The following is a 24,925-nucleotide window of genomic DNA, read 5'->3' on the forward strand; positions in this document are numbered from 1 at the left end:
TTGGTCTCCAGGGCCCTGATCATCCTCGTCCCTCTCCTCTGCACCCGTTCCATTCTGTCCACACCCTTGCAGTAGTAGAAAAGAGCAAGAGTCCAGTAGCACCTTAAAGACTGTGGCTCACGAAAAGCTCATACCCTGCCAGAAAATATTTGTGTTTGTCTTTAAGGTGCTACTGGACTCTTGCTCTTTTCTACTACTGCAGACAGACTAACAGGGCTACCCACTGTGAATTACCCTTGTTGAAGTGAGGCCTCCAGAAGTGCACACAGTACTCCAGGTGTGGCCTGAATGCCCCCCAACATTTGTCCCACCCCCCACCACACACACACACACACACACACACACACACACACAGTGGGTAGCCGTGTTAGTCTGTCTGCAGTAGTAGAAAAGGGCAAGAGCCCAGTAGCACCTTAAAGACTAACAAAAATATTTTCTGGCAGGGCATGAGCTTTCGTGAGCCACAGCTCACTTCTTCAGACACTCATACCCTACCAGAAAATATTTGTGTTAGTCTTTAAGGTACTACTGGACTCTTGCCCTTTTCTACTACTGCAGACAGACTTAACACGGCTACCCACTGTGAATTACCAACAAGAGATGTAGAAAAGGGCAAGAGTCCAGTAGCACCTCAAAGACTAACCAAAATATTTTCTAGCAGGGCATGAGCTTTTGTGAGCCACAGCTCACTTCTTCAGATACAGCTAGAATGTGAATCCATCTGTCTTTAAGTAGAGGAGAGTGAATTCAGACTCTTCTGCATACCACACCTAATCCCATCACGCCTGCTATTCACATTTACATACTGTTCACATTGACATACTAATGCTTGTCTGAATTCACTCTCCTCTACTTAAAGACCGATGGATTCACATTCTAGCTGTATCTGAAGAAGTGAGCTGTGGCTCACGAAAGCTCCCACCCTGCCAGAAAATATTTTGGTTAGTCTTTAAGGTGCTACTGGGCTCTTGCCCTTTTCTACTACTGCAGACAGACTAACACGGCTACCCACTGTGTGTGTGTGTGTGTGTGTGTGTGTGTGGTGGGGGGTGGGACAAATGGTGGGGGGCATTCAGGCTGCACCTGGAGTACTGTGTGCACTTCTGGAGGCCTCACTTCAACAAGGGTAGCCCCGTTAGTGGGTAGCCCCGTTAGTCTGTCTGCAGAAGTAGAAAAGGGCCAGCGTCCAGCAGCACCTTAAAGACGAACAAGAATATTTTCTGGCAGGGTGTGAGCTTTCGTGAGCCACAGCACACTTCTTCAGAGAAAGCTCCTACCCTGCCAGAAAATATTCTTGTTCGTCTTTAAGGTGCTGCTGGACTCTGGCCCTTTTCTACTACACACACACACGCAACTGGCCCCATAATAACTGACACGCAACTGGCCCCATAATAACTGTAAGGGGAGGAGAACCAGGAGGAGGAGGAAGGCCAAGGCGGAGCCGCGGAGGAGACAGGCCTCCTCAGACCGCCCCTCCTCCTCCTCCTCCTCTCTCAGCCAGCCGCCTCAGCCACGGCCCGCCGCCTCCGCCGCCATGGACGCCGCCACTGCGGGCAACAAGGAGCGGGAGGCCGCGCACCTCCTGGCCGAGGCCGAGAAGAGGGTGAAGGCCTCCCATTCCTTCCTCAGGGGGCTCTTCGGGTAAGGGAGCCGGGCCCGGGGGAGGCGCGGGCCCTGCCCTGCCCTGGGGTGGCGGTGATGGGGAAGCAAGCCGGGCCTCGCCTCAGCCAAGTCACCCACGGGCTGGCCGGGGCGGAGGCCGCGCCGTGTGGGCGGTGGGCCCAGGCCGGCGTCGGGGGAATGGGGCTCTGCGCGGGCTAGGCGGGGGGGGGGAGATGCCGCGAGCAGGCCACCCTCCAGCGGTTGCTGCTGCTGCTGCTTTTCATGTGGCAGTTGTGTGTGTGTGTGTGTGTGTGTGTGTGTGTGAAGTGCCGTCAAGTCGCCTCCGACTCCTGGCGACCCTATGAATGAGAGTCCTCCAAAGTGTCCTGCCTTTGACAGCCTTGCTCAGATCTTGCAAATTGGTGTTCCCCAGCTAACTCTTACTAGCCCTCCTCGTTTGTGCATTTTATGATTATGTTTTATTGAATTGTTCTGTGTATGTATGTATGTATCTGTGTGTATAGATAGATAGTTTTTATATATACACACACACACACACTGCTTTTTAATATGAGAAATGTTTTAATATTCACCACCTTGGGGACCCTGATTTGGGTGGAAAGGTGGCATAGAAAACCCATTGATTTCAATGGACTTTGAAGGGTATGTTTCTTTCCAGAAGTGCACTGAAAAACCATATTCCCAAGAATAGACATCTTTATTGATAATTACAATGTGTGTGTGTGTGTTAAGTGCCGTCAAGTCGCCTCCGACTCATGGCGACCCTATGAATGAAAGTCCTCCAAAACGTCCTGCCTTTGACAGCCTTGCTCAGATCTTGCAAATTGGTGTTCCCTAGCTAACTCTTACTAGCCCTCCTCGTTTGTACGTTTTATGATTATGTTTTATTGAATTGTTCTGTGTATGTATGTATCTGTGTGTATAGATAGATAGTTTTTATACACACACACACACACACACTGCTTTTTAATATGAGAAATGTTTTAATATTCACCACCTTGGGGACCCTGATTTGGGTGGAAAGGTGGCATAGAAAACCCATTGACTTCAATGGACTTTGAAGGGTATGTTTCTTTCCAGAAGTGCACTGAAAAACCATATTCCCGAGAATAGACATCTTTATTGATAATTACGATGTGTGTGTGTGTGTTAAGTGCCGTCAAGTCGCCTCCGACTCATGGCGACCCTATGAATGAAAGTCCTCCAAAACGTCCTGCCTTTGACAGCCTTGCTCAGATCTTGCAAATGGAAGGCCATGGCTTCCTTTGTTGAGTCCATTCATCTCTTGTTGGGTCTTCCGCTTTTCCTGCTGCCCTCCACTTTTCCTAGCATGATTGTCTTTTCCAATGACTCTTGTCTTCCCGTGTGTGTGTGTGTTTGAAGTGCCGTCAAGTCGCTTCCCGACTCATGGCGACCCTGTGAATCAGTCTTCCAAAACGTCCAATCTCTGACAGCCTTGCTCAGGTCTTGCAAACTGAGGACCGTGGCTTCCTTTATGGAGTTAATTCACAGTGGGTAGCCGTGTTAGTCTGTCTGCAGTAGTAGAAAAGAGCAAGAGTCCAGTAGCACCTTAAAGACTAACAAAAATATTTTCTGGCAGGATATGAGCTTTCGTGAGCCACAGCTCACTTCTTCAGATCTGAAGAAGTGAGCTGTGGCTCTCGAAAGCTCATACCCTGCCAGAAAATATTTTTATTAGTCTTTAAGGTGCTACTGGACTCTTGCTCTTTTTTATTGAGTCAGTCCATCTCTTGTTGGGTCTTCCGCTTTTCCTGCTGCCCTCAACTTTTCCTAGCGCTATTGCCTTTTCCAATGACTCTTGTCTTCTCGTGTGTGTGTGTGTAAAGTACCTTCAAGTCGCAGCCGACATATGGCGACCCCTTTTGGGGGTTTTCATGGCAAGAGACTAAGAGAGGTGGTTTGCCATTGCCTTCCTCTGCACAGCAAGCCTGGACTTCCTTGGTGGTCTCCCATCCGAATACTAACCAGGGCTGACCCTGCTTCGCTTCTGAGATAAGGCTAGCCTGGGCCATCCAGTGCGACCAAAATACGTTAGCCTCAGTTTAATCATTTTAGCTTCTAGGGTCAGTTCTGGCTTGATTTGATCTAGAACCCACTGATTTGTTTTTTTGGCCGTCCCCGTTATCCGTAACACTCTCCTCCCAACACTATTTGGGGGACCGGTTTGTGGTGGTCTCGGGCTTCTGTGGACCACGCTGTCAGAGGCAGGGATGCCTCCGAAACGAGTAACTCCAGCCCTGTTAGGCTGTTGCAGGAAAAAATAAATAAACAAGACCTTAAAGACCAGCAACATTTTATTCCAGATGATGCTGGGATATTATTATTCTTAGTCTTTAAAGAGACCTCAGACTATAGTTTATTTATAGTTTTAAGGAAAAAGCTAGGATGGGGGAGAAAAGGGGGTACACCGTTCTTGGAGGGAAAGGGATTTTGCTTTACTACCACATTAAGGACGTGGTTTATGTAATGGAGGGGCATTGCATTTTTAATCCATATTCTAGGATCTTTGTGTGCTGTGACTTGAAAGGTGGAGCAGAAGGGCATAGAGTGAGAAATGTTTTTGGGGGGAGGCATCCCTGTGACAGGGAAGGGCTGTGGCTCAGTGGTAGAGCGCCTGCTTGGCATGCAGAAGGTCCCAGGTCCAATCCCCGGCATCTCCAGTTAAAGGGACTAGGCAAGTAGGTGATGTGAAGGACCTCTGCCTGAGACCCTGGTGAGCTGCTGCTCGTCTGAGCAGACAATAACTGACTTTGATGGACCAAGGGTCTGGTTCAGTATAAGGCAGCTTTATGTGTTCATGCATGAAGTGGTTTTGGGCAGCTAGACTTCCACTGACAGAGAGAGACTTCCCCATTGGGAGTGGGGTGGTGGAGGAAAGTGAACATGCGTGTACTTGAACTCTTTCTTCCATTTCCTCCCTGTCCCTTGAGTTTTAGGGCAGCCCTTGACCAATTTTCTTTAGCTCTAGGATCCAGCTCCAAATATTTATGAGTCAGTCCTCTTTCCAGCTTCAGGGTTTTGTATTTTAATTTTCTAATTCTAGGTGAAATTTCTAGGTACCAATACGAGCTGGTGCCAGGGATTTGCTGAGCACTGTTTTAGTCCTTGTACTCACAGACAGCGGAGAAGGGCTGTACCACTCCAGACTGTTGGTGGAGGCTCATGTGATCAAATGCTCCTCCATCTTGAAAAGTGGGATACAAATATTTTAATAAAAATCAGTTTCCCCCCCCCCAAAAAAAATCCGTCCATACACAACCAGATGACTGCAGGTAGGTTATAGCCTAGTTTTTTTGTACGAAAAACATTCCATTGTGACTACCCTTCCTCAGGATAATCTTAAATTGGTCCTGTCCAGACGTAGGTTTACTATTTCATTTCTATTTGTGAAAATTAGGCAACAATAATGAGAAATTTCTAGAAAATTCTCTCTGGCCCGGTCCACATGTGCAGCAAAATGGGGTGGCAGAATTATGAGGAAGTAGAATGGGCTATTCTATCATCTGTCCAGATCTCTACCTGGTTTCCGCCTCATTATGATGCAGGTCAAATTCTCTCAGTGGTATGTGCAGTGAAAACCGGACTCTTTCAGCGTTTGTTAGTGGCAAATGGTGCTGAAATGCTCATCCGATTGTCAGTTAATTGCCTTTCCTGGATCTGATTCCACTAATCTGTTAAATCCAATGAGTATCTGATTTGGATCTTAAAGAGATTATTGCTAGCACTAAAACAGGTTAGTTAATGTTGTTCAGTTGTTGAGAGAAGAAGAAGAGTTGGTTTTTATATGCCCACTTTCTCTACCACTTAAGGAAGAATCAAACCGGTTTACAATCACCTTCCCCTCCCCACAACAGACACCCTGTGAGGCTGAGAGAGCTGTGACTAACCCAAGGTCACCCAGCTGGCTTCATGTGTAGGAGTGGGGAAACAAATCCAGTTCACCAGATTAGCGTCCGTCGCACATGTAGAGGAGTGGGGAAACCATCCCAGTTCTCCAGATCAGAGTCCACCCCTCCAAACCACCACCACTCTTAACCACTACACCACGCAAGCTCTTAGAACAGAAAGTGTAGGCGTTCTAAGTTCCCCAGGCATTATTTGTGAAAAAGCACTTTAAACTTGCATCAGGAAGATGTGTTTATGCTTGCAGTTGTGGTCATTTGAATAGGAGGGGCCCTGAACAGTCTATATTATCATTTTATGATTGATGGGGTGTCACTATTGAACCAATAAATACGAACATTGATGTATATTGTGCTTACAATAACCTTTTCAGTGTGATACTATGCAGAGTTACATCGGTCTAAGCCCATGGATTTAAATGGGTTTAGACTGGAGTAACTCTGCATGGGATTGCTAGATTCGAGACCAGCCTTACTGACAAGCTTCATTCCTCTCTTGGCTGCGTTAGTAACTGCACAAACCAGTAAAATGCTTGCTTTAATCACCAAGGCCTTCCAATGATAACACAGCAGTACACTGTATGCTTTTTTAAAAATTCTTGCCTTCCTGGTAGGGTTTTTCTTATTCAGAATATAGCCAGCAGGGATTTCTTAGTCAAATGTTCTTCACAGGGTTGTTTGTGAGGTTAAAATGGGAAAGGGGAAAACTGTGTTCACCAACTTGTGCGCATTAGAGGAACAGTGGGATAAAATTACATTTATGATCATTGAGGATGAACAGGGGACTCAACTCCCTCTAATCCCCTTGCTTGCCTTCTGTTTTTCTAGAGGAAATACAAAGCTGGAAGAAGCATGTGAGATGTATACAAGAGCTGCAAATATGTTTAAAATAGCCAAAAACTGGAGTGGTATGTATGCAACTGTCTGTTTTTCTTTGTAGCAGGAATGGGGGCAGGTATTCAGATTGATTTATTTGATTATTTATATCCTGTTCCCCCCCAGTGGAGACCCAAAGCAGCTTACAATACAAAAAAGAAAATAAACAAACAGAAGCGCTCTCTACTTTTCTCTTTCAGCCAGATCTTTCCTTGTACTCTAGGCAACAACCTTTTGGCTCATGCCTCTGGGTCTGCCAAAGTCTTAAGTACCTGTGAGAAGAGGAGGAACAAACTCAGCCAGATCTCAGTCAGATGCTCCTAGCCAGCCAGCAGGCTCTTTCCTGCTTCATTCCTTCCCAGATCCCACAGAGCTTTCTGAAACCATCTTGGATGTCTGAGGTTATTAATTCGGGGCCATTATCTTGAATCTGCAGTCCTTAATTGCACATGCAATAAGGTTAATAGTGTGTAGCAGCCACTCTCTTTTGACTCAGAGCCCAAGCCATGGCTTGCATTGAATTTTAAAATCTGCTCTGCAGACTCCAGATCACGACTCTGCTGCAGATGATGCAGCCAGTTCTCCCAAGATGAAATGAAGGGCATTCAGGAACCTTTACTAGAGAATTGATTCTGTACTTTCTGCTCACCCCTTGGATTTCTAGAAATTCAGGACAACTTGAAAGTTTAACTGGACTCTTTGAGGGAGGTAATTTGCAGATGGGATAGCTATGTGTAGCAGCAGAATAAAACAGGAGTCCACTGGCACTTTAAAGACTAACACATTTTATTGTAGCCTAGGGTTTCATGAGTCAGAGCTCATTTCATGATGTGCGTAAAGAGAGCCAGCGTGATGTAGTGGTTAAGAGCGGTGGTTTGGAGTGATGGACTCTAATCTGGAGAACCAGGTTTGATTCCCCACTCCTCCACATGAGCAGCGGAGGCTAATCTGGTGAACTGGATTTGTTTCCCCACTCCCCCACATGAAGCCAGCTGGGTGATCTTGGGCTAGTCACTCTCTCTCAACCCCACCGGGTGTCTGTTGTGGGGAGGGGAAGGGAAGGTGATTGTAAGCCGGTTTGATTCTTCCTTAAGTGGGGGAGGAAGTCAGCATATAAAAACCAACTCTTCTTCTTTTACATTCATTAAACTGATGTACTGATATTAAAGGCTGCAAACAACAGAAGTGTGGGTATGTGGGAGATGCTGGAAAGAGAGGCCAATTTAAACCAATCAAAAGAGCAATCAATCCACCCATTCAGAGTAAGTGAGGACCAATCCCTAACTGTTGATAGATGGGCAAAGTAGAAATAAAATAACATTGGATCTATGAAAGTGCAGGATGAAATATGAAAAGCAATTCTGATCAGAAAGTTGTATATAGAGAGAGCTTAAATAATTGACATTGTCAGGGGTGGAATATGCACGATACTAGCACATCTGGTCAGTGAGAAGTCCTTGTTAAGACCTGGCTAGGTATTAAAAGTCTTGATGAATTCTAATTCAGCAGTTTCCCATTGGATTCTCTCATTGAAGCTCTTTTATAGGAGAATACGGGAGATTTTAGAAGAGCAACAGAATGTTCTGGAAGATTAAAATGTTAATCCATGGTTTCAGAGTGCTGCAATTTTTAATGTCACGTTTCCTTTCCTTTTTTTGCATGAGTTTTGGTGAACGTGCTTTTTTCCTGACTGCCTTCTATGCTTCTTCATTCGGTGTACCTCAGGGCCCATTTCTAGCAAGTCAGTCTGGCTAATCGCTCTACTTTCAGTGAGGGTCTGATGTAAGGAGTAGGAGAAATGTCTGCTAGGAGTGTTGAGAGACGAGGGGAAAAGGGAGAGAAAAAGAGAATGTGGAAAGCAATGCTACCTGAGAGAAGGGGCTCAAAGTAGATTGGGATGCCTGAGCACTCATGCATTCTCTACAGATTTTTTGTTTTTGTCCATGTCTGTGGAGAGAGATGGAGAATGCAAGAGCGAGAAACATTAATGTGCAAGTAAAATAACTGAGAAACAGCTGGTACACATAGTACTGAAAATGGAGGGTGAGACTCACACAAACACATAGTACACATTTTTGAATGACTTTATGAGCCTGTGGGGTATTACTGGATTGGCCTGTTTGTAGGATAATTGGACTAATGTCTGGACCACATATGTGGAAGACTGTCTGACCTACTTGGGGGGAGGGTTGGTAGCAGGGGAAATGGTAGAACCAGATATAATATTAGCAGGAATAGCGGTCTCACTACGAATGATTACTCAGTCACAATTTAAAGCTTTTCAGGTATAATTTGTGAGAACCTCCTTAGTTTTGTTATTACTAATATTCTGGTTGAGTCAAAGATCCAGAACGTTTGAATATTCATTGCAAGGTCTGCTTTGGGAATGCTATCCTCTTAGAATTAGAACGAATGGTAGGAGGGGCTGTGGCTCAGTGACAGAGCACACTTTTGCTTATGGGAGATTACAGGTTCGATCCCTGGTATTCCCACCTAAAGGCTCTCAGATGTTAGGAAAGCCCTTTCTTTGTCTGACCAGGCTGAAGTTTGTAAATAGGTCCCAGTTCCTTATTTTCAGTTCATAGTTGCTTATTCGCCATTCAAACAATAAGTAGTATTTCAAAAGCTCTGCACCCCCAAATTGTACATTCCCACCCACAGGGGGCCCTGCCGCACAAGGGGACCTATGCTGTTTTGCCTTCCAAAGCTTGGTGTTAGTGCTCCAAAACAAAGCGCCCAGACGAGAAATAAAGATTAAGGAACTCTGCACCCATGGAGAGCTTCCTCTATAGAGTATTTAAGTCATGGACCAATGGTTTGACTTGCTTTAAATCAGCTTTACACTCTCATACATGTATTAATGATTATGGATTTTGCAGTGTAAGCATGAAAACTGTAAAGCAAAACACTAGTGCGAGAGAACTTGCTATGCTTTTGTCATTCAGATTGCTACTTATAATATTTTAGGGCAATAATGAAATGTTGGGGCTGTTCCCCCCGCCCCCCCGCCCCCCCCCCAGCTGCAGGAAATGCATTTTGCCAGGCAGCCAAGCTCCACATGCAGCTGCAGAGTAAACACGATTCGGCGACCTGTTTTGTGGATGCAGGAAATGCTTACAAAAAGGCAGATCCACAAGGTGAGAGGCATTGCTGTTTATTGTTTTTAGGCAAGGCACTTGGGTGAGTATCTTTCTGCATGCCTTAAATCTACTATATGAGCTGAAGACTCCTGTAATGCTGTTATCTACAATCAGAGTCTCAGAATTAGAATCTTATTTTTCCCTTGCAAATATTACTGTTTCCTGCCTATTTATGCCATTCTTATTTCTTTTTTTATTATTTAAAACATTTATTAGCCGCTTTTCTTCCTTATAGTTAGATTTGAGTCCAGTAGCACCTTTGAGATGAACAAGATTTTCAGGTTATAAACTTTCAAGAGTCAGAGCTCCCTTTGACAGAGCTTTGACTCTGGAAAGCTTATACTCTGATGTCTTGTTGCTCTAAGGTGCTGCTGGACTCAAATCTAAAAAACTGTTCTGCTGCAGACCAACTTGCCTACCATCTGAAACTTTCTTCCTTAAGGAGCTCAAGTAGGGTTGCCAATCTCCATTTGGCACCTGGAGATCTCCCGCTGTTACAGTCGATCTCCAGATGACCAAGATCAGTTCCCCTGGAAAAAATGGCTGCCTTGGAGGGTGGACTCTATAGCATTATACCCTGCTGAGATCCCTCTCCTCCTCCAACCCCGCCCTCCCCAGGCTCCACCCCCCAAATCTCCAGGTATTTCCCAACTTAAATGGCAACCCTAAACTCAAGGAGGTTTACAAACATAGATAAAACACATAGGATAAAATACATTAGAAATGTAAAAACGACATTTAAAATTTATTCATGTGCAAATTTACTTTCGCTAAAGTGTAAGTTCTCTGGTCTGGTAAGTTCTCTGGCGATTCTGATTCTTACCAGCTGTCCTTCTCCCAATGCTCTTCTTCCAGTCACTTTAACAACATCATAGTCTTTTAATTGTAACTGTGATCATGACATGGCTCGTAATTTCTTTTTCTTTTCTTTAGTGTTCTGTTTTTATTTAAGGAAAAACTAAAAATGAAAAACAACAACAGCAACATCACAGTCAGAGCTCCCTTTATCAGAGCTTTGACTCTGGAAAGCTTATACTCTGATATCTTGTTGGTGCTCTAAGGTACTGCTGGACTCAAATCAGCTTTCATTTACAAAGCTCGATTCCTCCCCACAATTTTCTCGAATTTATTTAAGAAGTTGTCTATGTTCTTGTTTTTTCTCAGTGCTTAACAAATTTGTGGGTTCCAGCTTTTTAAAAAAATCTAAATTTATTTGGCAGGATTTTAAAGAGTTTTTTTTAAAAAAAAGATATTTATAGCCTGTCTTTCTCCCCAGTGGGGATCCAACGTGGCTCTCCCACTCCCCTCCTGTGAGGGCGGTTAAGCAGGTTAAATAGAGTCAGAAAATGACAGGCCTGAGGTCACCTAGCAAGCTTCTGTCACTGAGTGCGGATTTGAACTTGGTTCTCCTAGATACTGGTCCATCACTCGAATCACTATACTGCACTGGGTCTGGTTTTATGTATTGCTAGAACTTTATTAGCAATCATATCTAGTCTTTGGATGTGTGATAACTATAGCCTTGAGTGAAACCAGATGTAAGACTTGTTCAGCTAGTACAAACAGGAATGGTAGACAATGTGTTATTAGTAGTATTGTATTATTTTTTGCCCTGACCTGGATGGCCCAGGCTAGCCTGATCTCGTCAGATCTCAGAAGCTAAGCAGGGTCAGCCCTGGTTAGTATTTGGATGGGAGACCACCAAGGAATACCAGGGTTGCTGTGCAGAGGAAGGCACTGGCAAACCACCTCTGTTAGTCTCTTGCCATGAAAACCCCAAAAAGGGGTCGCCATAAGTCGGCTGCGACTTGACGGCACTTTACACACACACACAGAACTTTATACTAATTTGTTGCTACTGAATTTGTTATACTTTTATTGTTCTGGTGGAGACTGACAGTTCTACCCTAAGAACACTTTCCTGGGGGTAATCCCCACTGAATAGACTCGAGTAGGATTCCGAGTAGACCTGCTTAGAATTGCTCTCTGAGCCTAATAACGGATGTGTAGTGTGCAGCTTCATGTACAGAAAATCAATTTGTACATAAAAGTCAGTATTTTCTGTTTTTGTTAGAGCATCATTGGGATCGATTAAATCTGGCCTGCGTTGGCAGGTTGCACCTTGTGGCAAGTTTTTGGAGCAAACGTGAGGCTTGTGCATGATATCTACCTACCTGTCGTCTTTTCATCTTGCTCTTTCTCCAAGGATCTCAAGACAGTTGTACCTGTTCCTGCCTTTCTCCATTTTTGCCTCACAACAATTAACCCTGTGAGGAAGATTAGGCTGAGAGATAGTGACTGGCAACAGTTGCCTGATTAGCTCTGTGACTGTATGAGGATTAGATCTTGGGTCATCCTGGTTCTGGTTTGATACTAAACCACACTGGTCCTACCAGCATGTGTTGAAGCTGATGCTGCAGGAGTAGGATCTACTCACAGGGCCTGTCTATCCCTTATTCCAAATCGATGGATCATGGGATCAGGGCCCACTTGTGGATATTTTCATGTGCTGACATGCAGAATGTTCTGTGTGTGGGGAAGAGGATGCATGAACCTGTGTCTTCTCCTACGCTGTGTCTAATGTATACCTTCCACACCAGGGTTGTGTGTCAGCAAGCCGTGTGCCTCTACAGACGCATGCACTGCAAATGTGGAACTGCTGCATGTGTCCCTGCTCGCTTTGGTTGAAACGGCAGCTCTGTGTGCACGTTGCTTTGTGTGTACTAAGCCGTTCCCTCCAGTAATGTATATGGAGAAGCTTTTGCAAATGGGAGAGTTCCTTTCACTCATTTGTTTGCTGTATTTATGAAAGATTGTCACTCAGCCATAACAGCTCACAGGGTGGTTTACAATTAAACCAGTCTTCAGTTAAAACGATGTAAATGTTTCCTCCATGTGTATGTCACAGCATGCACTGGATAGGGGAAATGGTATTTTCTGTGCATTTGTGTTGAGGGGCTTAAGAGGTTTTTGTCTTGCATTAGGGGAAATGGTATTTTGTGTGCATTTGTTAGGGTTACCAGGTCCCTCTTCGCCACCGGCGGGAGGTTTTTGGGGTGGAGTCTGAGGAGGGTGGAGGGGAGGGACTTCAGTGCCATAGAGTCCAGTTGCTAAAGCTGCCATTTTCTCCAACTGAACAGATCTCTGTAGGCTGGAGATCAGTTGTAATAGCAGGACATCTCCAGCTAGTACCTGGAGGTCGGCAACCCTAGCATTTGTCTTGAGGGGCCTAAGAGGTTTTTGTCTTGCGTTAGAGTTCAGTGGCCGTGAAGCTGGCTATGGAATCTGGAATTGGGTGATACACAATAAGAAACTCAGTTCCTTTAACTAGAGATAAAGAATTCAAAGGGGGAAAAATAACCACATTTGCATGACTGAGCTGATTTTCTTCATTATTTCCTCTCCCAAATGCATACGGTTCAGAGGCTATCAACTGCTTAAATGCTGCCATCGATATTTACACAGACATGGTAAGAAACCCTCAGTGCAAAGGTCGGGATCCTGGCCTGCGGCCTTGCCTGATGGGTGTTAACTGTTTGATGACATTGCCTTTGTACTCAAATGTTTGCTCTGCACTGAGAAGAGGGGAATGCTCATATCCAGTTCTTCTCTTCCTAGGGCCGATTCACTATTGCTGCCAAGCATCACATCACCATAGCAGAGGTCTACGAGTCCGAGCTGGTAGATATTGAAAAGGTAAGCGAATTTAGTGATTGGAGACCTTTCATGTATGCGTCAATACAGTGGGTTAAAATGTTTTATAAAAGATTCCAAGCACCAGTGACAAAGAAAGGTCTCTGTTGCTCTGGTGTCTGTTTATTCTTCCCTTTGCCTTACGACTTTGCAAACAGACAAACAAACAAAACCCAAGCAGCTCTGGGATTGTGAGAGCTGGTTGAGTGATTATGCCATCATTTTTGGTGCATGATCCATAAAGAATCATAATCTCAAACAGCAAGTAGCGCTTGGGGTAGGGCTTTAATTTGACAGCCGTTCTTTAATTGCCCATTAAAAGTGCTGGAGCCATTTTCTGTCAATTCATTCCGTTCGAGTCAGAGTTACTGCGTCTTCATTATAATGTTCTCTGCAAGCTTGCCTTGCCTTCTTGCCATAATTTATTTATTTTTTGGGTAGCTGAATTAGTCACTTTTTCCCTGAAAATTACATCGTCATCTATGGGGAAGTTCAAAAGAACCCTTTGGCACAGACTGCACATTCTGGAGGGGGGTGGGATGTCTTCACTGTTTATTCACTTAATTTACAAAATGTATAGTTCACCAACTGTACTGAAGGCACAATCACCAATGATTCCTGTGAGAAGGAAAAAATGGGAGGAGCCTAAAGAGGCCAGGGTGGTTCCATAAACAGCTTTTGAAAGATTTGAGAAATAAAAAAGACTCATTTAGGAAGTGGAAGGAGAGGGCCTTATAACCAAGGATGAATGTAAACAAATATCCAGTGCTTGTAGGGAGAGTGTTAGGAAAGCTAAAGCTCAGTATGAGCTTAAGCTAGCGAGAGATGCTAAACACAACAAAAAAGGGTTATTTTCATATGTTTAGAGTAAGAATACAGGATAAAATCAAATTTTTAAAACCATTAAAATCACCCCCCAAACAGTAAACACTGTTGCTATCCCTGCAGTTGTGTGTTCTGCACTTTATACTTTTTGAAATGAGGATTCCCATTTTGAATATTGGGTGTGTTTCACCTTATTAGTCTTATATGTTGTGTTAATCATTATACGATCTGCCCCCCTTGCACTGCTGCACTGTGCTAGTCTTTCTTGCTCCAGATGTTGTAAACCCTTGGCCCATCAAAGTCAGTATTGTCTGCTCAGACCAGCAGCGGCTCTCCGGGGTCTCGGGCAGAGGTCTTTCATATCACCTACTTGCGTAGTCCCTTTTAACTGGAGATGCTGGGGATTGAACCTGGGACCTTCTGCATGCCAAGCAGATGCTCTACCACTGAGCCACAGCCCCTCCCCATCAAGTGCCATAAAGTCACAGCTGACATGGTGACCCCATAGGGTTTTCAAGGCAAGAGACTAACAGAGGTGGTTTGCCATTGCCTTCCTCTGCACAGCGACCCGGGGATTCCTTGGTGGTCTCCCATCCAAGTACTAGCCAGGACCGGCCCTGCTTAGCTTCTGAGATCTGATGAGATTGGGCTAGCCTGGCCTGTCCAGATCGGTGTGAGAGTACATTGGTGGTGGAAAGTGCTGTCCAGTCACAGCTGACTTATGGTGAACCCGTAGGGTTTCAGAGGCAAGAGACATTCAGAGGTGGTTTGCCATTGGCTGCCTCCATGTGGGCTGAGAGAGTTCAGAGAGAACTGTGACTGGCCCAAGGTCACCCAGCAGGCTTCATGTGGAGGAATGGGGAATCAAACCTGGTCCTCCAGATTAGAGTTCACCGCCCTTGACCACTACACCACGCTGGCTCTCAGTTTGGCTGTTAGGCATTAACTAATGAGATATTTATTTTAATTTTTAAGACCCCAAATGTCAAATAGTCCAGTAGCCCCTCTGTCCTTTCCTCTTATCCTCCCTAGCTATAATTGGAGAGAGCTGTCTTCACAAAGTTCCATCCCCATCCTGATTGTTAAGGGCAGGGTGGGGGTGCGCCACTTTCTGGAGATAAGCAAGTTCCTGTCTGACTATGGCCGCAGAGATGGGAAATGGCCAACTGGCCAGCAAGGGACTGATGGGTTCATAGAATCACAGAGTTGGAAGGGACCACCAGGGTCATCTAATCCAACTCCCTGCACAATGCAGGAAATTCACAACTACCTCCCCACATGCACACCCAGTGACCCCTACTCCATGCCCAGAAGATGGCCAAGATGCCCTCCCGCTCATGAACTGCCTAAGGTCATAGAATCAGCATTGCTGACAGATGGCCATCTAGCCTCTGCTTAAAAACCTCCAGGGAAGGAGAGCTCACCACCTCCCAAGGAAGCCTGTTCCACTGAGGAACCGCTCTAACTGTTAGAAAATTCTTCCTCATGTCTTGACGTAAACTCTTTTGATTTAATTTCAACCCGTTGGTTCTGGTCCGACCTTCTGGGGCAACAGAAAACAACTTGGCACCACCCTCTATATGTCAGCCCTTCAAGAACTTGAAGATGGTTATCATATCTCCTCTCAGTCTTCTCTTCAGGCTAAACATAGTTGAACAAAGTACCACTCCTGTTGTAGGTACATTCTGCTGGGAAGCACATTACAGTCATTACACAGATTGTACATTTATTTTGGAATGCGAAAATTCTTTTTTGATTGAATAATATCACTCTCCGCCCTGACCTGGATGGCCCAGGCTAGCCTGATCTCGTCAGATCTCAGAAGCTAAGCAGGGTCAGCCCTGGTTAGTATTTGGATGGGAGCCACCAAGGAAGTCCAGGGCTGCTGTGCAGAGGAAGGCATTGGCAAACCACCTCGGTTAGTCTCTTGCCATGAAAACCCCAAAAGGGGTCGCCATAAGTCGGCTGCGACTTGACGGCACTTTACACACACACACACAATATCACTCCCCCAAACAATGTAATCTACGAAAATGGCTATTAACACATGCAAGGCAGTTTGGGTACATATGGAAGCCTGGCATGATTTGTGGAAATGAGCCTGTGATCTTCCACCTCATTCATAATTGAGGAAATTTCTAACCTGTGATCTTAAATCTGCACTGTCTGTTTCTGGAATGTCAAATCTGAAAGTGTCATGTTGAAAAAATGTGTTTTAATTCTTAGGCCATTGCACATTACGAGCAAGCTGCAGATTATTACAAAGGTGAAGAATCTAACAGGCAAGTCTTCATTCGATAGCTGCTGTTAGTGTTGAGAGTATAAATCTGAATGAATGCTGTTTGCTTTCCCTTTTGACTAGGGTTGCCAACCTCCAGGTACTAGCTGAAGATCTGCTATTACGACTGATCTCCAGCCAATAGATCAGTTCAGCTGGAGAAAATAGCCATTTTGGCTATTGGACTCTATGGCATTGAAGTCCCTCCCCTCCCCAAACCCCGCTTTCCTCAGGCTCCGCCCCAAAACTTCCTGCTGGTGGCAAAGAGGGACCTGACAACCCTACTTTTGACACTATAAAATGAAATTCTTTCTCTTCTTGTAGAACCATCCGAAGCCCAAATTAGATTTCTTGGATTGGCATTCCTCTGACCTATGTGTCCATTTTAGTACTGTAAATGATCAAGAATTCTGGGTCTGGCTATATCAGAAGGGAGCCAAATGTCAATCCTTTTCAATCCCTGTGAGACAACAGAAATCACCACATGCCATTGGAATGAATGTTTTGTCTGGCAAACTTAGTATTTTAGCATAGTTTGTAGCAGGCCTCTTCACCAGGTAGTGCATTTAGGCATTGGTACATTTTTGCCTTTGCCTTTCTGTAACATTCACTGAATTATAACTTTTCCCTTCTAGTTCTGCTAACAAATGTCTGCTGAAAGTAGCCGGATATGCGGCTCAGCTAGAGCAATATCAGAAGGCTACTGAAATTTTCGAACAGGTTGGTACCCGACCTTCCATTTTAGAACAAGGAGCGTATAAACCACGGGGGTGCAATTGAATGGAATATTTATCTGTTTACTTCATTTATCTCTCTTTCTTCCTCAACGGGGACCCAAAGTGGCATACTACGTTCTCCTCCTCTGTTTTATCCTCGTAACAACCCCGTGGGGTAGGTTAGGCTGAAAGTGTATGACAGGGCCAAGGTCACCCAGTGAGTTTCCATGAGAGAGTGGGAATTTGAAACTGGGTTCCCCGCATCCTAGTCCGACACTCTAACCACTACACAACACTTCTCGTGTGCGACTTGCCAACATGGAACAATACACTTGGGGATGCCTCAGACCACAAGCCTTCCTGAAAGTTTGATTGATTCCCCAACAAAGAATATAGTAGTTCCATGGGGCCGTCTCAGGTCTGGAGAATACAGTATGGGGAGAGTGCCTGGGAATTAAGTTCTGGAACTCCCGCAACATGTTTCCAAACATGGTTGACTTGTGAACAGGCCTGACGGGACTTCTTTTGCTGGTACTTCATTCCTATCACTTTTTGCTCACGCTCCCCACTGGGGACACTTTATTGATTTCCATTTTCTTGTAGATCAGCGATGACTCGGTAAAGACCTGATCTTCATTATTAAGTTTGGATTATTTGGGCAAATAATACTGAAAACGAGACACTTCACATGTATAAATATAGTGCTATTTATGGTAGTCGGATGTGTTATAGAATGGAAATAGGGTTGTGATAAGAAAATATTTTATAAGGATTTTAATGAACAAAGAGTAATGCTTGGTAATTTTGGACATCAGGTACATTCTACCTGAAAGACATTGTGTTTTTGATATGAGGAAGAGGCAATTTCAAAGAGCCAGTTGAAAAAAACCAGTGATGTGCACAATGCATAATTTGTCTTTGACTGGAAATACCGTTTTTTATCCCTTTAGGTTGGAACAAGTACTATGGACAACCCTTTGCTGAAGCATAGTGCAAAAGATTATTTCTTTAAAGCTGCTCTGTGTCACTTTTTGGTTGATGAGTTGAACGCTAAGGTGAGTGCGCCTCATTATTTCATGGATCATTATACCCTATATTAGGTGGTGTACAAAAATATACATAAAGGTTGCAGTGGCTCCCTGTACCAGGCCAACTATTCAAGCTTGATTTACACTTCCTTGCAATTGGAGGTGGAATTATGTTTCAATCTTACCTTTGCCCGTGGCGTTTAGGGTGTAATCCACAGTTCCCCTAGGGTTGCCAACTCGAGCTTCGGAAATCCCTGGAGATTTGGGGGCGGTGCCTCAGGACGGCAGAATTTGGGGAGGGGAGGGAGGTCAAATGACGCATGGTGCCATAGAGTCCATCCTGCAGAGCTCTAGACCCTGTGTTGAGGTTGGTAACCCTATGCTCCTCCCTTTTATTTTCCCAACAAGACTGAGAGGTCGAGAAAGAGTGACCATTGAGCGATGATCTCTCCCACGGCGCAATCTGGCCTAGATGCAGCTATGCCAAACTCCCTCTAATACTATCTTCTTCCTTGTGTCTGGTCAGTTCCATACACTGGAAATCTTGAGCTCTGTTTTCTTTTGCTTTATTGCCATTAAAGGTTTTGAAATTGAGCTCTGTTTTCAGTTTTGCTATAAAACCAGCCTTGAGTTTGGAGCACATAAAAGTCACATTTGCACATAGCACAGGCTACTGCCTATTTAAGTAAGCCCAATACCAAATCTCCTTTCTAATTTTAAATTTGTTTCTCCAAATGAGCTGTGCATCTTTGATTTTGTGCCTTGGGTCGTGCTTCCATTTCTGAGAAACCGTTTCTGATAGGCCAAGGGATGAACTAGACGATATGTGGGAGAAGTGTGAAGAGTTTCCTGCAGATGGTTTGTTTTTACTGAAAAGCATTTTTGGAGGCTGTGATCAGCAACAGAAGAATGTTAACCCTTTTAGTCTTAAAAGGGCCAGGTTAATGGTCACAGGATTGTGGATGCCCCATTCAGAACCTGAAGACTCTTAAACAAATAACGTTTAATTAAAGGGGTAGGAAACAATAAGGTAACAGGGAGCTTTAATGAACAGTATGAATAAAAATTTTCACGGCAGTCCCAAACTTAGGGCAAAAAAGAGAAAAAAGTCTTTTGGCCACTTTCCCTCACAGTTACTGAGAAGCTGTTTCAGTCTCCAAGAAGCCGTTTTTCCTCACAGTCACTGAGAAGCCGCACTCTCTCAAGATTGACGGCTTACTCCAGAAAAGATGGCCACTCCTCTGCTAACTGCCTTTCTGTCTCCACTGTCTGTTTCCCCCAGGAGCTTCTTTTTAAATCTTCATACCACCAGGAGGAAAAAACACCTCAGCATCTTCTCTGGCTGCTTCTCCCCCTTGGAGTTCACCCCTTCTTCCTCCTACCCTGTTGTCAGGAAACCACTGTCACGGTCTCTCTGTAGGAAGCACTTAACTTTCCCCTTTTTATTTTCTTCTTTAAAAAACCTTTTATCTTCTCCTTTGCAATGAGAAATGCAATGACAACTCTTGCAATTAGAACATGGATAGATGGTGGGAACAGAAGAGGTTAAGCAGCTCCTGTTCTCCAAACCGTCATTCTGCTGCTGAAACTGCTGCTGTCGTTCAGTATTGCTAACAAACAAGCCCTTAAATGACTGGGAGATTGCCGACTCATCTTTTCTGGGTCGTCTAGTCCACCTCTGAAAAGTGGGACAAGTCCTAATTTGTTAGGTGTGCACGCTAATATGGCCTCCCCCTTCCAGTTATACATTGGATTTAAAGAATAGCCAGTTAAGTGTTTAAAGACGCCCTTTTCCATTTTCTGTACTGGGGGGGGGAGCATTTCTGCTGCAGACTTGCTGTTGCACTATGTTTATTGCCCATAAAGAATAGAATACTTAAAAAAAAAAAGTTTAAGAAACTCTTCTCTAGTATTTTCTTGCATCACGTCTGTCTCCAAGAACGGAATATTTCCATGTACCTTAATGTTCTGTGGGAACGTCTGAAATTTCCAGGTACAAACCTATCCACACAAGGGAGTCACTGAAGACTGTAGATAACTAGTACAGGGAATTCAGATGTACAAATCATTATCTCTCATCTGGAGGCCAAATGTAGCTAAGCAAGAATAGACTGAGGTTGTCCTCTTGAGAGGTTCTGCTGCCATGGCGATAGTTTCCCAGTGAAATGTTCACAGTGAGATCAAATGCGCTTAGTTTTATTGAATGGCCAACTTCTCTCTTCCAGCTTGCCCTTGAGAAGTATGAGGAAATGTTCCCAGCATTCACGGATTCAAGGGAGTGTAAACTATTGAAGGTAAGGGATGCTAAAACCAGAAATGGTGCATAGGTTTTCTCAGAATAGTTGCGTGGAGACAGAAATACAGGGAGCTAGGAATTGAAGAGAAGAATGATAATCCTAGTTCGCAGTTTAAAACTATCATTTTTATTAGCTGAAGAATTATGGTACCACTAAATAAGATTTAGGAGCCAGTGTGGTGTAGTGGTTAAGAGCGGTGGACTCTAATCTTGAGAACCGGATTAGATTCCCCACTCCTCCACATAAAGCCTGATGAGTAACCTTGGGCTAGTCACAGTTCTCCCAGAGCTCTCTCAGCCTCATCTACCTCACAAGGTGCCTGTTGTGGGGAGAGGAAGGGAAGGAGATTGTAAGCCAGGTTGAGACTCCTTTCAGTAGAGAAAATCGGGGTATAAAAACCAACTCCTCCTCCTTCTTGTGCAAGTGTGGGGGACTGATGAGTCATCACCCCATGGGGGAACCCCTATGATCATCCCAACTAGTTATTCAAGGCCTCAGAACAAGGGAAGGGAGTCCGCTGTGTTCCTCTTCCTCATCTCTGTGCTATATATGGTTTCAAGAGAAGCTCCAAAGATCCTTTCTACCTGGCTTCTAACTCCTTCTGAGCGACTTTCTTTGCCACATCCATTTCCTGGTCTACCCCTACCTTTAATATGAATCATTCTTGCTTTTGCACTGGCTTTATTTCCAAGCAGGTTATAGCCTTTCCCCCCCAACATGGGGAGCATTTGAGGTGACAGCACTGGTTAGCTTCCAGGGAGACACGGCAACCTACTTCTTCCATACCTGCATTCCCTCCACACCTTGACCCAGTTTCTGCTTCCTGGGACTATGGTGTCATGTTGGAATCTCCTGACTCCCCCCTGCCTATAAGATCACAAACTAGAATGCTGATTGTATTGGCAGTGCACAGTCTCACATAGATACTGCCACTAGAGCATTATAACAAAAACCTTTGCATATTGGTGGATATTGTTCACTGAAAAGTAAGTTCATGGATAGTTTTTTTTTAATGTCTCTCCAAGTATTGAAAGGCCTTGTAGAATGGTTTAATGTCCACCTTCCCTAAGAGCAGTGGTCAGATGTTCAGTTTGGCTGTCTAATCTTTTTTTTTTTCCTGCTAGAAATTGCTGGAAGCTCATGAGGAACAAAACTGTGAGGCATACACTGAAGCAGTAAGTAGATCTCTGTTATATGTGATAAGCAGGTCAGGTCATATAAATCAGTAGTCTTCCGACAATGGCTACAAACTAAGGTTGTCAACCTACTGGGGGGGAGGAGGGGGGAGTTCTCCCGGAATTACAACTGATCTCCAGACTACAGAGATCAGTCCTCCCAGTCATGTCCCTACTGAGCTCCCACCTCTTCCAAACTCTGCCCTCCTTGGGCTCCACCACCAAATCTCTGGGAATTTCCCACGCCAGAATAAGCAACCCTATTTTGGGCTCTCAGGCGTGTTACAGAGCAAACTTCTGGGTCATCAGCTTCTGTATTTTTTGTTGCTTTTTTGATACTAGTTCACATGCGTAGAGAGCAGGCACCTCAATGCCAGCCTCTCTTTTCATCCACTCCGAGAGAAGCAGCAGTACAGTTAAATCGAAATCCTTCTGTGGTGGAGACAACATAGCTTTTGTTTCCTGCCCTCCATTTTTCTTTGTCTGCTGCCCCCTGTCCCACTTTGACACCAGTGAGACCAAACCTCTGGCTCTGCCTCGCTTCCTGAACATGCCAGTGCCTGACACTTGCCATTCACTGCACGTTGTCAGACAGTACAACGTTGGCCTCTTTCTATCCTTCCTCCCAAGATGCTGATACATCTCCAGCAGGTTGGATGGGGTGGGAGGACAGGACAGAAGTTTTATTTCAGATGATACAGGGACTGTACGGAGCAAAGATGCACGATTCAGTTGTGCTTCTGGTTCCCTTGATTCTGGGAATACACACAAACACAAAAGGCTGCCTTCTACTGAATCAGTCTATTGGTCCTTCAAAGTCAGTATTGTCTACTTAGACTGGCAGCTGCTCTCCATGTTCTCAGGGTCTTGCACATTGCCTGTGACCTGATACTTAAGTGGAGATCCCAGGGACAAAAATGGGATCTTCTGCATGCCAAGCAGATGCTCTACCACTGAGCCACTGTCCCATCCCTCTCCAAAGCCACTTGGCCCAGAAGGAGAAGCTGAGGAATGTCTGTTTTGTAGTGGCTGTTATTGGAAAGAGTTGGTTCCTCTGACTTTACACCCTTCCTGCTTATGGTTTCATTGCTCTTTAATTTTGATATTCATGTTATTCCCCCCCTTAGGTAAAATAAGCAATACGCTGAGTACAAAATGTAAATATTTTGCTTGCCCTTTGTGTTCTAATAACTTTTTGTTCATCCCTCTGCATAGGTGAAAGAATTTGACTCAATATCCCGCTTGGATCAGTGGCTCACCACCATGTTGCTGCGCATTAAAAAATCATTTCAAGGAGAGGGCGAAGGGGACCTGAAGTGATCTGTCCCATGTGACTTGTGCTGTGTCTGTTGAAGTACTCTGTGTTGTGGCCCAGGACCATTGTGGGGATACTTGATAAATGCTTCTAGCTTCACTGACTGGTGTCTTGTTCAGTATTCTGTAGTGGCTCGTGCTGTGGCAACTAAGGACACGAATTCTGCATTTGTAAGTAGGATTCTTTTCAGAACTTCTAAATGTAGGACGCGGGTCCCGATCTTTTTACATGTTTACAGGGAAGTGAATCCCACTAAGTTCAGTGGAATTTGCTTTCATGTAATGTCGCATAAGATTGCAGGTCATGTAAATTCACTGATGTGAAATGCCAGCCACCTTGAAATTATGCACTCGTGATGTGAGTAGCCATGTTTCCCCATTCCTCCATCCCTCCAAATTTGTTGTTTTGAATAAATGTTGGTCTACAGTTTATTTGAATCCTTTGTGATAACAACTGCAACAACAATAGGGGAGCTCAGTTTTCACTGTGTTGTTAAAATGTGTGTCCTTTTTCGTGTGTGTTAGCATTTGTGCAACTTGATATGGCTGAGTCACACCTCTACACCGAATTGAGCTGAGAGGGCCTGTAAAACACGCAATTCCCTTTCAGATAAGTAATGAGCTTCATCGAGCTCAAATGTGAAACCATTTCTAAATGCAGATGCTTTTGTTACATCTGTTTGAATGTTACATGAGTTATGAAGGAATTATGTGTTGATTTTGATCAAGTGGATGACTGGGAAATGTTTAACTGCAGAAGTCAGAAATGTAATTTTGAGTCCCCTGTTATGAATAGGGGCCCTATTACTGAAGAATTCTCTCTCTGAAGACAATAATTCCAGCCCAACAGCTGTAGGGCAAGAGGCAGAACTCCACGGTTCTCTGTCTGATTCAGCAGCAGGGAAAGCTGAGAATACGCAGTCATTGAAGTCAACGAAAGCTGCTTCCGATCACATGTGTGACTTGGGAGGCTTGTGATGGTTTTGTCAGAGTGCTTACAAATACGCAAGGTTCAGAAATGTGAATGACACCTGTTTCTTTCAAAGAAACAGCATGTGTTTTGCTTTAGGTAGATTTCTCTGTTTCGTGGTGCCATTTTCTTCTTTCCTAGGTCAGGGTCCTTTAAGGCTTTAAAGCCCTGACCTTGATGGCCAAGGCTAGACTGATCTTCTCAGATCTTGGAAGCTAAGCAGGGTTAGCCTTGGTTAATACTTGGATGGGAGACCACCAAGAAAGTCCAGAGTTGCTATGCAGACGTAGGCAACCACCTCTATTTGTCTCTTGCCTTGAAAACCGTACAGGGTCACCATAAGTCGGCTGCGTGTGATTGCTCCAAAGTTACCCAGCTAGTTTCTGTGGCATAGGAAGGATTTGAACTTGGGTGTTCCAGATCCTAGTCCTGCCCTCTAACCACTCCACCACACTGGCTCTCGTATTCATCTTTCAGCTTGTGGCTCAGCCTTTTCTTTATGTCCCGGAAATAATTCACAGTGGCATTGTTTGTTTCTGGCCATTCCAGTCTCCTGCGGGCCTTTTATGTGCATCCCATGTTCAGTCTTTTAACTAATCATCTTCGTGGCGCTTGCGTGTTTCACTGGCAGACTCCTTCCGCTTGCTGATCGTCTTTAATAGGATCACTTTCTTCAGCTCCCTCGCAAGAAAGCTCCTTTGGTTTTTACAGATTTTCTTTTGAGCAAGGGGCTCTGATCTAACGAGAGCCATGTGTGCGTGCAGAAACAGGCTGTTCCTGGAGGAGACTGAGGTGGTAAGACTCCTGAGGAGTAACATGGACTGTACCCACTTAAGTACACATTTATAAATGCTTCTGTATGGTTAAAAATTCCTCCAAATGCAAAATGAGCACAGCACAGATAAGGTTGGCCCCTAAGGCCTTTCTGTTTGCTGTCCCAGTTCTTAGCTTGCAAGGGGTTTGTTGTGATCATGGGGGAGGATTTGAAAACGGCATCCCCATCTGTATAGGGGGAAAGGTCGCCGTGTTAGTTGGTCTTAGCAAAAGGAAAGAAAAGTCCAGCAGCA

The 24,925-nt window shown here is 44.6% G+C and overlaps 1 protein-coding gene across 1 annotated transcript; it reads left to right on the forward strand.

The window, feature by feature from the left end:
- Positions 1 to 1,529: 1,529 nt before the first annotated feature.
- NAPB (NSF attachment protein beta) lies at positions 1,530 to 22,921 on the forward strand. Its single transcript, XM_056856031.1, has 11 exons — positions 1,530 to 1,641; positions 6,375 to 6,454; positions 9,443 to 9,559; positions 12,986 to 13,032; positions 13,181 to 13,258; positions 16,307 to 16,362; positions 16,994 to 17,078; positions 18,025 to 18,129; positions 20,328 to 20,396; positions 21,524 to 21,574; positions 22,790 to 22,921. The coding sequence occupies exons 1-11, from the start codon at positions 1,535 to 1,537 to the stop codon at positions 22,892 to 22,894; spliced, it is 900 nt and encodes a 299-aa protein (XP_056712009.1). The 5' UTR covers positions 1,530 to 1,534; the 3' UTR covers positions 22,895 to 22,921.
- Positions 22,922 to 24,925: the final 2,004 nt, after the last annotated feature.

The sequence above is a fragment of the Euleptes europaea genome, chromosome 10 (assembly GCF_029931775.1).
Source record: "Euleptes europaea isolate rEulEur1 chromosome 10, rEulEur1.hap1, whole genome shotgun sequence".
Taxonomy (NCBI): Eukaryota; Metazoa; Chordata; class Lepidosauria; order Squamata; family Sphaerodactylidae; genus Euleptes; species Euleptes europaea.